The sequence below is a fragment of the Chaetodon trifascialis genome, chromosome 21, assembly GCF_039877785.1.
Source record: "Chaetodon trifascialis isolate fChaTrf1 chromosome 21, fChaTrf1.hap1, whole genome shotgun sequence".
Classification (NCBI taxonomy): Eukaryota; Metazoa; Chordata; class Actinopteri; order Chaetodontiformes; family Chaetodontidae; genus Chaetodon; species Chaetodon trifascialis.
Window position 1 is genome coordinate 7,467,091 of NC_092076.1, and position 15,000 is coordinate 7,482,090.

A 15,000-nucleotide genomic window follows, 5' to 3' on the forward strand; every position below is an offset into this window, starting at 1 on the left:
TACTAGAAGACAACTAGCAAAGACAAAGGAGGGAAAACATCAAGACCAATAGGGAAAGTTAAAGAAATTTTCAAAAAAGAAAAAAAAAAAAAACATTTGTGAGGTCAAAGCCTGCCACCAGGAGGTGACTGCTACATTATGCATTCACATGCCATAGGCTAACACATGTCAGCAGCCCAGCGGACAGACGCTCTGTTTCCCATATTGCTGACATGTGATTTGAAGCTGTTGGCTGTCTGGTTGGGACAGAGGCAGCTGGCGGGACACCTCCAAGCCGCCTCAGGCTGATCTCTGCTGCACACACACACAGATCCACTGAAGGATCCAGACGTGGGATCAGCTTCTCCCACAGTGATGAACCCAGGGCCTTATGGGAGGACTGGCTGCTGCGTGCCGCCTTTATCCACTGGCAGAGAGGCTTCTCTGGTGGTGAAGGCGGAGATGACAAGGAGGATTTTTCAGCTTAGCGACTTGTTTGTGCAAAATAACAAACAGAGAAATTGTGGAAATGTTACAGTCAGACATCCGCAATTGACAGACAACGTCGAGCTAAATGTTGAAATCTTTGCGCTTTTGTCTCACAATCATCCAGAATATTCCTGACTTAAGTTTCCAATGCCCTTACAATTTTCCCGTAAAGCCTCTCCACTCTTCGTTAAGTTCCAACCAGAGGGGCACACATTTAACTATTCATGTGGAAAGTTTGATGGGGAAGAGAAGGGATTTAGCCCTTGTTCCCAGTACAATAAATGCAACATGGAGAATACTTTTGAAAATGACAAGATACAGACCTATTTTTAATCCAGCACTGCAGGGCATATTTAACAATTACTTGTAAATCTGCATAATGAATGAGGAGCCAGAGTGTATTTTAAGTCTTTGGCACTTTATTCCCCAACTTAGTGTGTTAATGCACAGGAGATGGAAAGATGTGTCAGAAATATTGGGAATGTTTATGGAAATTTTGATTCTTTTTTATTTATTTATTTTTTTGTGTGTGTATGAAAAAAGAACTAACATGCTGAAATTAGCAGGGTTTGAAAGCTCATAATAATGATAATATTGATAATAATATTTTTTTTATAATTTGGTGCTTCTTTCATGTTTAAATGCAAATGAGATGTTAATTTTTCTTAATGATTTGCTGTACCTGAGGCATGGAAAAGCTCACAACTGTCTGACTGCTTTTGTGCTCAGGGTATGAAAAGTAATTTAACAAAGTGTTTTCCAATCAAAGTAATGTAACCTGATCACACTTGCATTTGGATCTTTAATACAATAGAAAATCACTGGAACTGCGTGTGCGCGTGTGCGTGTTTGTTGCGTGCGTGTGTGTGCATGTGTGTGCATGTGTGTGTGTGTGATCATCAGCTGAACCTGAACACTCTGCAGATAGAAGAATTTAATTAGTTAACACCAAGGTGGGTGCAGGTAACGTGGATTTTTTTTTACAGTGAGAGCAGCTCGAAGTCCTTCACCTGTTTTATCACCTGAAATACGACCCTGACTGCTGTAAACTTCCGCATTGACTTTTACACCTATTCTTAATTTTTGATGATTTCCCATCAAAGACAGTAAACGGTTAAATCGGCTGCATTAAACTGACATATTTGGTGTTAAATACATCCCAAAGAGTGGCATCGATCTACAATAGAAAAGCACCGACAGAAACAACAAGAAGCGACTTTGCTGTCTTTTATACTGTTTGAATTCGCCCTTTAAAACCTTTTATTCTAAAAACAAAAACAATTCAGTTAAAAAATAAATCCTTAAAAAAAAATTATGTAACGTCAATGTGAGTTTCCTCACAATCCTGCCTGTCACCTGAACCATAGTAGTGTCATGTTGTTGTTTTTATTTACAGAATAATACGGATAAAATGATTAAAAGCAGATGTGAAGGTGCTTTAAGAAGAGATGCAGCCTGACAACTGGTGACAGATGAAAGACTGATTACAATAAAGTCCATTTAAAATCAGAATTACAGATCACGCATTTCTGGGAAATTAAAGGGACGTTATTGGGCATATTATTGGATTATCATATATACAAAATTATCAGAAAATTATAGAAATATTTTGAGCGATTTTTCGTTAAAAGGTGCTGAGGTTGAGCAGTGTGTGTGTGTCATCACAGGCCACATAATGAGTTCATAACTCAGAGGCTCAAAGGACTGGCGACATTCAAATTGCTGTAGGATGATCCTCCACAGAACAGACAGACAAATAAATAAATAAACAACTAATGATAAGAAACATAGATCACATTCTAATTTTACATCTAAACGGGAGGGGATCAATGGAAAACAGTTGTAATGATCCAATTAATTATGGGCAAAATTAAAAGCAAGTGCAAAATCAATCTTTCACGGTGTCGAGGATGGAATCAAATTGATGCTCCATCTGTTCATGCCAGCAAGATTTGTAGCCCGGAGTGGAGAAGCCTCGCTGCTGGAGCGCAGGACGCAGAGAGGAAATCCAATGTACAGTACAGTGTGGAGACATATTTCTGTTAGTGTTACACCATTATGTGCAGGTGGAGGGGCTGTAGCTGAGCCCCTAACATCTCCTCCTGTTTATTCAGGTGTAAAATGATTGGAAATATCACTCATCGTTTCAGAGAAAATGGGTTTAATGTATATTTTCTGACAAATTCAGACTATTATGTGTTATTTATTTAAGCATGCATAAAATGTTACACTCCACGCGCTTCTTGGCATTATTCTCAGATTAACAGAAGGTGCAAATAGTCCAAAATCAGACACAAATTCATCCAGATCACCATAAATCTCCTGACAGAGCCACCCCTCCCTCCCTTAAATCCAAAAGGATTAATATTCAACTTACAACCAGTGGTGTCAGCTCCCCTCTGCAGGGAAACTCGGATCGATTGGTGACGTTGGAATAACGCGAGACAACCGGCAGAGTGCACGAGAGGAGGAGGAAAAAAAAACACATCAATGACACCTCACCCACCTCTAGAAATATATTTAAAAAAAGTTCTCTACCACCACCCAGACGCCTCCATCATCCTCCCCACAGTTCCCCGCAAGTGTGAGCTGGTGTTCGGCGGGTGGAGCTGCTGGACCCTCGGTGCTGCTTTTTCCCAACCCTCCTCCTCCTCCTCCTCCTCCTCCTCCTCCGCCTCCTCCTTGCCACCTCTCCTCTTCTCCTCCTGTACAGGCCATTAGGAAGCGGGGCAAAAGATAAATTGCTCTCTGTCAATACATTACACCTCTCCTAATGGGTGCACCCGGGCTCCAAAAACATTTTCCAAACTCTTGACATGCAGTGGCGTCGTCTTAAATACTGCAGCTGTGCGTCAGAGTGGAAGTGAGTCAGGAAATTGTGTTTAAATTCGCCTCAAATTTAAGTGAGAATTTGGGGTTATTTTCTGGCCTCAGTGTTGAGATGATCATAAGTTTTAAGGCCGAATTATTAAAGGTAAAGCTACAAAAAAAAAGAAAAAAAAGGCGATAATTGATTCAGTCTTTGTGTTGTTTAAATGGCTTTTGGGAGCTCTTTGACCTCGTGTTGTAGCAGCTGAAAAGAGAGGCCGCCTTCCTAAAAAGAGAGGGGTTATAGGGCCCATCTGACCACAGCCAAACACGCCACAGCGCACGTGCTGTCCAAACACAAGCCAAACAAAGTAAACACGTGAAAAACGCTGCATTCGTTTGGAGACGCGTCCAAATCAACGACTTCAGCATTTTCCTGCTTAATTTCTGCAGCGCGGAGATCAAATTGTGGGGAGCAGGAGGGCATGAGAGGGAGAGAAAACTGAGGGAGGGGGTGATGATGGTGGTGGTGGGGGTCTTATAGAGGGGGGAGGAGGGGAAAAAAAAAGAATGTAGCTTTAAGGGAAATGTGCAGCCGGGTGTGAAATTACAGCCTATAGTGCTACATATTGTACCAGAAGCTCACTCCAAAAACAGTAACAAAAAGAGAAATCATCCCCTAACCTGACCAGGAGGCAGAGCGCGAGCTGTGGCCGTCTGCCCCTAAGAGGTGCCCCCCAGACCCGCCCACCCACCCAAATATGTAGGTGGCCAAATATGTGGAGAGCGCGTGTATACAAAAACAAGGTATTAGGACGTCACGAGAAATGATGCATTTTATTTTGAAATTGGATTCTTCTTCTTCTTCTTCTTCTTCTTCTTGTTATTATTATTATTATAAAATATGAAAAAAAAGATTTGATTGACTTAAGCTTTTAATGTATTCATGTTTATATTTTTTATTGTATTTTTAATGTATTTATGTATTTTTTTTTATTTGCCCTTGTTTTAATTACATTTAATTTTCCCTTTTAAAACACCTTGCAACTTTAACTCATGAAAAGTGCTCCACAAATTAAACGTATTATTATTCATACATATTAATTCTACAGTTTATTTAGAATTATGTGTGAAGGAAAACAGCTTTTTTTATTTGAAAGGCTGCAAATCCTCAAGATTTTTAAAAACAGAATATTTACAGGATTCAAAATGTTGCACCTTGACTTTAATGCATTGTTTCGTTTAATTTCCCATTCAGATGACTTTATACTGCAGGTGCAAAGCTTATCTGCTGTTTGATGCTTTGCAACACCTCACATGGATCTATGGCCATGGATAATTGTTCCAGAAGAATATTCTTACTTATCAGGTTGACCACAGGCGCTCAAGTGCACCCCAAGTTTCACTTATTTTGGGACTTCTTTGACAGCGCCTTTAAATTTGAGAAACTATACAGCGCCATCTACAGAAGTTAAACGGCACTGCTGCGTGCAGATCAGCTTCAAGTCCACTTTCCAACCACCAGTGTTCCCAGTTTGGACCAGTGCAATCATCAGCTGCATGTAAAAAGGTCAATGCATCATGGTTTTATATATCTTGGCCACCAGCTGTGACATTTTCTTAAAAAATTAAATAAAAATAAAGCAAGAAAAGCGGCTAGAAACAAATGATTTTAGGCCTACTTGGGTTCCAGAGCGGACTTAAAGACAGATGAGCAAAAAAAAAAAAAAAAAAAGATCAAATTCAAACAAGGATCAAGCTAAATCCGGGTTGTGAGGAGACCTGTGCACACAGAGATATCCTGTATATTCCCAGAGACAGGCTGATAGTCCGTGTAATAAAGGGTAAAAATAAGACCAGAAAGAAGGACAAATTGTAAAAAACAATCTCTATTTCATTGATTCAAAACTTCCAGTGAGCGAGCATATAATTCACAGCTGTTATAATGTCTAATGAACTGAAATTTGCAACTCCGAATCCATCCTTTAGTTAGCTCCCTCCCCTTCCTGCCGGTGTGTCAGACCCAGAGACCTCCTCATTTGGACCCCCGGTTTTTTACGTTGGCGAATCACAAAGTGTTGGCATCTATTGCCTTTGTCTGACAAGTCATCCATATAAGCAAAAGGGGGGTCTGCAGAGGGGAGGAGAGGCGGGGGGGAGGGAGAGGAGGGGAGGGTTGCAGCTTTTAGAACCACAGACACGGAGAGAGGCTTCATTCCCAGCCTAAAGATCCAGCCTAACGCATCCAGCGCACAAGAGAAGCCCGATGTGTGAGTGCGTGCTTCTCCGCCGGTTTTGACGCGTGAATCAAGGCCGCCAGGATTTGAGGAGATACCGGGGCCCTGCACGCTGGACCTCACCGCTCCATTCCGCTCAAAGAACCGCGGTGTGCTCGCCGGCACGCTGTGAGAATTTACCTCTGCTCACTCCAGGCTTTGAACAGCAGCGCTGAAAGCAGCACAGGTCGTCTTCCTGAAACAATCCTTCGGTCATGCTGCGCACCTGCCAGACCTCCGCTCCCGGACCGGACTGTTGAAGAGACGAAAGGCAACTTTTGGGGGAAGAAGTTGCCATCAGATCGGGTGTTGAAGCGGGGGTGGAGGGGCAAACTAAGTCCCTCCATCGAGAAGAACCACCTTTTTTTTCTCCACATTTTCATCCTTGATAGGAAGGCGAAACGGCGACTTCAGTTGATTATCTCTCTTTCCTTTGCTATCCAATGGATATTCACTGCAAAGCAGACCCCTTTACAGCTATGCACCGTAAGTAGCACAACCCGAGTTTCTCAGCCACTGCAGCTCTTACATGTATGCGGATAAAAATAATAAGGATGTCATTTCTGCGTCTTACAAAGGCCCGGAGCAGAGAGCATGGCGAGTTTTCTGCGCTAACAGCATCTCGGCGCATGAAAACAAACAGTTGGAGGCTGATAAACGTGCAGGCAAACATGGAAACATGAAGGCTGGTAGTGGGATAAATCGTCCCCTCATGTTTCACACCTGTGCGCAAATTTCAGCCAATGAGCTGCTTTAAAAATCTTAAAAATATATTCAGTGACAGCGATACTTGTGTGCACAGAGCGGCGATGTGCAGAAATTAAACTTGTAAACAAAGAACATGCGTTGGCAGGTACTCTGTAATTTACACGTGTAGCAGCCTCCAGCTTCCCGCGCACTCTGTGTGTGCGTGTGTGTGTGCGTGTATGTGTGTTTAGGCCCAATAAGTCAGGACACATTAGTTACACATATATTATTCAAATTATTCTAATAACAGCAAGCTCTCCACGTCCAACTGAAGTCCGCATCCAGTGTGGATTGCTTGTAATTTGGTGAATGTGTGTGAATAATTGATGACCTCTTCCTTTACCAAATAATATGTAATATGAGTAATCAAAGCTCACTCAATTATTTAAAATTAGCGTGCTGGGAAGATGAGGGAGCTTGTAACTTAATAGCCAACAGGAGCCGAGGAGCTGCTCAGAAAATAAGAGGTGTGCGTTTTGACTGTGAGGGAAAAGTCCTGGAGACTCAAAAAGATCCATATTTGTAATTATTTTAAGCAGCAGTCGTGACACTGGGTCACACACTCATGGGTCAGTGTAGGTTGGATTTAATGTGTTAATTGTACGAGCTGCACAAAAACAGTGTGACAGACGAAAATGTAAACATATATATATATACGTGCTGCATAATTAGGTGTTAAACAATGATGCGTTTTATTTTATTTTGAAAAACACTATTCTAAAGACATCATTGTAATTAATCGTTGGTTGAAGTTAAAGATCGATTAGTTTGTTTTTAACACAAAGAGAGGCATAAAATAGACTAACAAGCTGCTCAAAAATATGCTAATAATAAGATTACATTTTAGCTGCAATGTCTTTTTTTTTTGCTCCATTTTTTAAAATATCAAATACATAAAAAGATGCACATGGATCACAGGACACTTGGCTTGCAGTGTTGTGATAATCTCCACTCTTTTCTTTCTCTAAAAAGCACCAAAACTTCCAAAATCCTCTTTTTGTTCATTAATTATTTGGAATAATGCCTTGCAAAATATTGTGATTTGGTCACTGTGCCGTATTTGTGAAACACTTAAAGCACATGAGAACTGAAGGCGCCTCAGTGAGAGCAGCAAACAACTTTCTAATTAAAAAGAATAACGAGATGTTTTTAAAAAATATGAACGAAACAGAAATGTAGTATTTCATGCATCCTTAAAGGCTTCTTCAGAATATTATTAATGCATGTAAATCCACCTGCTCCATAGAAACTAGTACAGGGAGCTGACCTTCACTTATGATATTATAAACGCTGTTTTACCTCCACTATAATTTACAAAGAAACACTCACCTGCGTCTTCCTCTCTTACGACTTTATGTAATGTTACGGTTGTGTCTGTGCTGCTGTTGTATCCCACGTAGGGCACGGAGGTGTGAACCAGCTCGGCGGGGTGTTTGTGAACGGCAGACCCCTCCCGGACGTGGTGAGGCAGCGGATAGTGGAGCTGGCCCACCAGGGCGTGCGACCCTGCGACATCTCCAGACAGCTGCGGGTCAGCCACGGCTGCGTCAGCAAGATCCTGGGCAGGTGGGTGAAAAAGTGAGCGGCCAAGCCCCGCAGCCATGCAGGTAGGCTGTGCTGGGTGCGAGCTGAGTCTGCAGCGAGGTGCAGTGGTGGTGGAGGAGAGAGCTGCACCTGCAGAGGTCAGCTCGCTTTTGAATTTATAAATAGGTTTAATGATATTTCAATTATAGATTGACGCTATTTGTGAAGATTTGTAGAGTTCAGTTGGGTTTCTCTTATTTTTTTTTTCTTATTTTTTTTTTTGTCTGTGTGGTGTTTGACTGAATGCATCTTTGCCGTCTTTTCATGCAGGCGTTAATGCGTTTTTTTTCTTTTTTTTGCATTTTGATTAATTTTTAAGAAAAGTTGCATTTCTTTTGAAAAATTATGCATGTTTGGAGAGGCAAAATATGCTCACAAAGCCCTTTAGTGTGATGTTTTGCTGCAGAAAAGTTTGCTATTAGAGCATTTCTTCAACGAAACTAGTTCTCAGAAACAATAACTCTCCAAAGCTCGTAACCAATGGCTGTATCATTGCGCATAAACTGATTTTAAACGCTTATCAGAGGAGAGTTAACCGGCTGAATCGCGTCCTAAATATCGCGAGCTATCATCTCATTGGAAAATATATTTTTTTGCAGATACTACGAGACTGGCAGCATCAAACCAGGTGTGATCGGTGGGTCTAAACCTAAAGTGGCCACGCCAAAGGTGGTGGAAAAAATCGCAGACTACAAGAGGCAAAACCCAACCATGTTTGCGTGGGAGATCAGAGACAGACTGCTGGCAGAGGGCATCTGCGACAACGACACCGTTCCCAGCGTCTCATCCATTAACAGGTAGGAAATGAATATAGAACCTAAAAATAGATAAACGTAGAGGTTATTTTTTTTTCTTTTGGGGAATTTATTTGGGTTAAATAACAGGCTGCGAGGATGTAAACACTTTAATGAAGAGGGGCCGGCTGAGCGCAAATTGGGAATCATTCATCACAGCGTATCTGTGCTAAGCGCACCACCCACAGCAGAATATTGTTTGACCAACTTTGTGCTGGCCGGCGCGCCGAGGCTGCCTGCGGTCTCAGAGGTGCAATTCAATCTTTCAGACCAAACTCCCTCAACAATCAGCAGTACATCCAGGACTGAGTGAATCTGTCGAGATGAAAACCGATCAATATTCGGTGACCAGATCCCGTGGCGCTATAAAGCAGGCCAATTTTCTTTAGCACATCTAATGTGCTGGAGCTGCTGCTGCTGCTGCTGCTGCTGCTGCTGCACGCAGGCAGAGCAACACTGGCCTCTCTGCAAGGTTTGGTTTTGCAGAAACAGTGTGAACGTGATTCGTGAAATATTGCATCACGTGAAGATGACATAGATTAAAACTAAAAATGAATAATAAATAATAATCATAAAAATCACTTCCTGTTTGGCAGTAAGGCTCCTGATTTAAATCCTTGCGTTAAGCTGACATCGTGCTGCGGTTAATATTGATGTAACATTATGATGATGCATAAAAGTGCAGCATCAATTTTGCGTTGATCGTGACATTAAAACTCTTATGTAAAACGCTTATATGCCAATTTACTGTATAAAATGTAACATTTCAGGTGTCTCTATTCATGCTACAAATCTCCAGTTTCCCTGTGGAAATTCGTAAACAGTGCCATGGTCATAGAAAGGCAGCTACAGGAGGACCCAGGACACCCCCACCTCACCTCACCCCCCCCCCCCCCCCCCACCCCCCTCACCCCCCACCACCAGAGATCCCTGGTGATGAACTTTGGTTAAGAGGCACTGTTCCATAGAGCCAGCATCAGCATTACATTTTAATGAGCTGATGGGAGAGCATGGACAGCTCCACACAAGACATCTTTTAAATAGAGAAAAGGCTGAAGAAAATTCATTTCATGCTTCGTGGCTGCTTAAAAAGCCCCATTTAAGGAGGCTCAGACACATGTATGTGATAAATTCAAAACGTACATTAATATCATTAAAAGAGCCCTATAAAGTTTTTTTTTCAATTCCAATTAAAGCTTTCTATTTTGGACCGGGGGGAGCCTTATGTGTCTTTGTTTATGTGGGAAATTAAATTGTGAATAGAAAGAACTGTAATTCTATCAGCCAAATACAGTATGAGAGCTACTTTGCATTTCTATTATGGCTTAATGCTGAAGATTTCCCCCCTTTTTTTCTGAGCTGAAGAAATGTAAGATTTCAATGTGTTGCTCTGTACTCCAGCGCCACACACACACACACACACACACACACACACACACACACACACACACACACACACACACACACACACACACACACACACAAATGAGACGACACAGGCATTTGTTTTGATTTAGCTGGAGGTTAATACTTCAATGCATGTCTGAATGTCTAAAGGAGCAGTTCGCAAAAATCAATGAAAGCATCCTCAGTGCTTCAATCACTGCAGCAGACTTCAAGCTGCTTAAAAAAATCCAGATAAAAAGTGAGTTTTTCTTGAAACAGAAGTTAAAACAGGGCTTCCCCCGGTCAGGAAATTGAGAAAAAAAAGCAAAAGACTGGAGCCAGAGTCTTTTCCAGTTGGCTGATTCTGACTGGGGCCAGTCGTGGGTTTCTGTGGCAGACAGTCTGACCTCAGGACTGTTGACAAAGGAGGATTCTCTATTTAAACACCTTTCCCCTGCATGCATTATTAAATGCAACAGAGATAGTGTTTGTACTACGAGTCAGGGCCACCGCAACCAACAAGTAACGCTAGCCTGCTGGTAGACATAAAAACAACAACAAAAAAGGCTCCTCAATGGCGCTAGACATTATTGATTCAGAAGGAAAGCAATTTTAATATTTCTTCAGGGGATTTTCAGCAACAGCCAGGTCATTAATTCATTCTCCCAAATTGCTTATTCAATATCAAGAACATGGATACCAAATAAAGTCTTTGGATTTATGTAGCACACGCAAGTCAAGGGGTCGAAAAACTGTTATGGGGAGAAGTGGGAAAAATAAAAACATCAATATGCACTCTGTGGAAAGGCTTGTTGTTAGGTAGCTTTGCCTCCAAGGGGAGTTTTTTTTTTTGTGACAGTGTTGGATTTGTTCCTCTGAAGCCCCCTGGCGCCTACAGTAACATCAATATCCAAATCATTTGATGCATTTCTGGATAATATGGAGAAAAGTATAAGAGGCGTATTTTCCAAATTGAAATCTGGGCTGTTTTATCTGTAAATATTTTCACTCTGCTGAAAAAAAAGAAAACACAACAAAGGAGCAACATCTGAAATGTGCAAAGAAATCAGCCCTAAAGGATCCATATTCCTTCCCCGACCTCTGTTCCTTGTGCTCTAAAATAGCTCTCGTGGCACACATGATGAATAGTTTTAAAGTTTACAAATTATTGTGACAGCTCCCTTTCTCCCCAAGTGCCATTCAGATTAAAGGAATCTAATGCTGGCGTAAGCTTGTGCAAGGCAATAAGGAACTATTGCTTTCCTGTCACATATAATTTATAGCTTTCTATTTGCATCTGTTTGGCCGTGTGACTAATCCCCAACTTTTTCTCCCCAAGCCCCGATCAATACAACCTCATCCGCATTGGCACATGGGGGCCGCTGGTTCTACAGAGATGTTTGATCTGGGAAGCAGAGGGCTACTATAGGGCTGCGATCGGTCCCAGTGAAACCCCCTCCGCAGTGGGGGAGAGAGAGCTGATTAGTCTGGGCCAGGTAGAGTCAGTGAAGCTGATCATTGAGGTGAATTGATGTGATTTCATGCTTTGTTTGCAAGATCACTCAGACCAAAAGTGCAATGAAGACTTTTCTCCAGAGCACACCTTTAAGGTAGAACCACTGACCAGATCCACGTCTTGTGTATGAGTTGCGTTTGATATCTTAATCACGCAATATCTCCATAATAGCTGCCGTGACCGAGCAGCTCGCTCGCACCGGGCGCAGATTCCAGGAAGGGAAGTAGAGATGCAGCAGCTGACTTGTGCTTTCCCATTGTTCCCCAGGATCATCCGAACAAAAGTCCAGCAGCCTTTCCACCCATCGCCTGACGGGACGTCCCTGTCGACACCAGGCCATACTATAGGTAACGCTGCAGCACATCACAGCACCAGCTTCAGCAGCACACACTGCACATGCATGCATAGTCATTGCACTTTGTGTTTTTCCCAGTACCAAGCACAGCCTCTCCGCCTGTAACCAGCGCCTCCAATGACCCTGCAGGATCCTACTCCATCAATGGGATTCTGGGTATTCCACGATCCAATGGTGAAAAGAGGAAAAGAGAAGAAGGTAAGAACATTTTTCTGTCTAAGCTCAGCTCAGGTTTAGCACCCAGAAAATATCTAAAAATCCTCTGATAAAAAGCTAAAAAAAAAAAAAAAAATGAATAGAATTCTTTGCAGCTTTCTGCTATAAAACCCACTTTGCTGAACTTGCAATTACAGCATTAAAGCCTGCTTCAGTTCCAGTAGATGACCCTTATAAAACACCTAAGTCTGAACTCTGTTACACTGCTGTGTCAATCTGCCAAGGAGTCTTTTGATTTGAAGACACGACCTCCGCTGTTGTCTCCTGCAATTAATCTTTATGGAAGTGATTAAAGGGCTTTAGATAATTACATGTCAAGATGATGTAGCCAACCACCCGGGTCAGTCAAGAAAGCCGCTATAGCTCTGTGGAGGGCTTTTTTTTTTTTCTTCTTTAACAAAAGTGGCTCCACTTCTGCTGCTGAAGTAGTAGGTTAGTGGATATAAAGGGGGCCTGAGGCGATATAGATTATTGGTTCTGTAAGCAATAGGCTTCCTTAATGTCACTACATAAGCAGCTGATGAGAATAGCTAAACAGATGCACTCATGTTGCAAAGCATGTATGGGCATGGAGGGATGATGTGGCTGCTGAAAAGGGGCAGTTATCTCAAACAGGGTGGGGAATGAGTGCCTTATTTCTGCAGTGCTCTGGAATGAGAGCTAATCAGAGCACGGCAGTAGTTTACATAGCGTCTTCTTTGTTCTGGCGTTTGTTGAGAAGCACGGGGGTTTGCGGGATATTGAGTGGAATTGATGTTTTATGCGCGTGCAGGGAGGGAGGGATGACTAATGACCTGTCAGAGGTAGATTTCCTGGCAAAGATATAAAAACCAGCATGACGTGGACATGGCAAATGACATAATCAAGTCTTTCCCTGTAAGAGATGCAATCGCGGACGCATAATGCAAACGTCTGGTATTTTCAAGGGTTCATTTTCACTCGTTCGAGGACCTCTACTATTAGCCAGGGTGTAATGTCTAGTCACTGAATGATAGAATGCACACATTTCTATGCAGATTGCTACTGAAGGGCAAAGAGGTATTAAAGGGCATGGAGGAGTAAGGTGTGTGTGTGTGTGTGTGTGTGTGTGTGTGTGTGTGTGTGTGTGTGTGTGTGTGTGTGTGTGTGTGTGTGTGTGTGTGTGAGGGGGAGAGCTGGCCTGTTTTGCGGAGGTCTTCCAGGTGACAGCACCATGTTTCTATGGCTATTCAGTCTCAAATGATTCCCCTGATGTGCTGCCATTTCTGTGATTTAGGTGCTCGGCCAGCATTACGATGAAAGAGAAGAAAGGTGTGCGCGTGTGTGGAAGTGTGCGCTCGTGTGTGTGTGTGTGTGTGTGTGTTCGCATCGGCGTAGGACTTGCACTGAAGGTTGACGGAGGGGGTCGTGGTTCTTATATACTCTCTCAACGGCCAGCTGGTGCCTACCTGGAACCACAGGGTCAGGGATACTTTATCTTTCCAAAACATAAACCCCAGGCCTTGGCCGCACACACCCGGTTTGCAAAAGCAATGTCTCGCCTGGAGCCACAGTTTGTAAGAATAATACATTACATACGATGTTACCCTGTAGGCACAGACACTATTGTCCTGTTACTGTCTTCTCTTAGAGTGCACCTTATCCAAAAAAAAAAAACCAACAACTAAAAAACACACCTGAATTTGAAGATTTTGCAGCAAGTCGGCTGAAGTGACCTCTGACAAAACACTTAGATTATGTCCTCAGTAGTTTGGGAGATGTGGAGGCTTTTGCAAGCATTTTGGTTGGGTCACATTAGGAAAATAACGAGTAGTTTTATTTTGAAATTCAGGCCACAGCTCCAGTGTGTCATAACCTGTGGGTGTATATGACCCTTTGTAACCAGTATGATCATTTTCATGGTGTTAGTTGAAAGAAAAGATGCCATATTTTGCCATCAACCATTCTAAAGGGGCTTCATTTCACTTCCATTCATACATTTTCTTTAACCTTTACACTGAAACCTTTTAAGAAATATGTCTGGAAATTATCAAATGTTATCACCATGAGCCTACTTTTTAGTCTTTTTTCCAATCAAAAAAAGCCAAAAGAATCTCTCATCCAGGAAAGCTACGTGTAAGACTTAAGTTTGTGGCTCTGAAATCAAACAAATAGAAGTAAGAAGCGTGTTTGTGCTGCTGTTGTGGTGATTCATGGTTGTTTTTGATTTAAAGCAGATTTTTTTTAGCTGAGGTCTGTTTCAGTGTCGCCTTGTTTGCCATTCAGACGTATTTTGCTTCCCTCAGTAGGCTGTAGTCTATAGCTCAGTTAATGCTTGGATTAAATTTCCTCACAGCACAGTAGCTTGCCTGAGCCCTATTTAACTTGGTAAGCCTCATGATGATTATGGCACAAGCAGTCATTATCAAGGGTTGAAAACATGAACAAAAATGAGCGAAGGAAGGAGAGGAGGGGGAAGGGTTAGGGAGGGGAGGCGGCGTGCAACCCAAGCCCCGCTGAAATGGATTGGCTGTGTAGCCCGGAGTATTTGTTTTAGGCAGTCGCTGTGGCACTCTGCCAAGCAGGCAGACAGCTCCTAAGTTTCCAAGTCAGCAGTGCCCTTAAAAAAAGGTCCCCCCCATTACAGGAGGGATGTAGAGATAATGTAGTGTGACACACGTTATGTACACTGGGTCTCGGCAAGAGGAGCTTCAGGGACACAGGTGTCATAAGAGTCATTAATCTGCTATTGTCACATGTTATTGCAAATTAAAAGTAGCATGTTACACTTGGCAGCCATTGTTGCGGACGGACTGAGCGGGGGGGAGAGGGAGAGAGACCCCTGGAGATGGTGTCTTTGGTGACCACGGCTGTCCATTTTACAAAGTGACA

The 15,000-nt window shown here is 42.5% G+C and overlaps 3 protein-coding genes across 4 annotated transcripts in view; 1 reads left to right on the forward strand and 2 right to left on the reverse strand.

The window, feature by feature from the left end:
- sar1aa (secretion associated, Ras related GTPase 1Aa) overlaps positions 1-15,000 on the reverse strand; it is a 239,404-nt gene that overhangs the window by 50,137 nt on the left and 174,267 nt on the right. The window lies entirely within an intron of this gene.
- fbxl15 (F-box and leucine-rich repeat protein 15) overlaps positions 5,201-15,000 on the reverse strand; it is a 75,342-nt gene continuing 65,542 nt past the window's right edge. The window contains exon 5 of the transcript XR_011603488.1: positions 5,201-5,213. The gene's annotated coding sequence lies outside the window, so the exon portion shown is untranslated. The remainder of the gene's footprint in view (positions 5,214-15,000) is intronic.
- The window catches only part of pax2b (paired box 2b), a 30,894-nt gene continuing 21,370 nt past the window's right edge, over positions 5,477-15,000 (forward strand). For both annotated transcript variants that reach the window (XM_070991340.1, XM_070991341.1), the window contains exons 1-5: positions 5,477-6,038; positions 7,700-7,865; positions 8,483-8,680; positions 11,847-11,926; positions 12,013-12,132. In XM_070991340.1, coding sequence (XP_070847441.1) covers positions 5,996-6,038; positions 7,700-7,865; positions 8,483-8,680; positions 11,847-11,926; positions 12,013-12,132 — 607 coding nt within the window. In that variant the 5' untranslated portion in view covers positions 5,477-5,995. The remainder of the gene's footprint in view (positions 6,039-7,699; positions 7,866-8,482; positions 8,681-11,846; positions 11,927-12,012; positions 12,133-15,000) is intronic.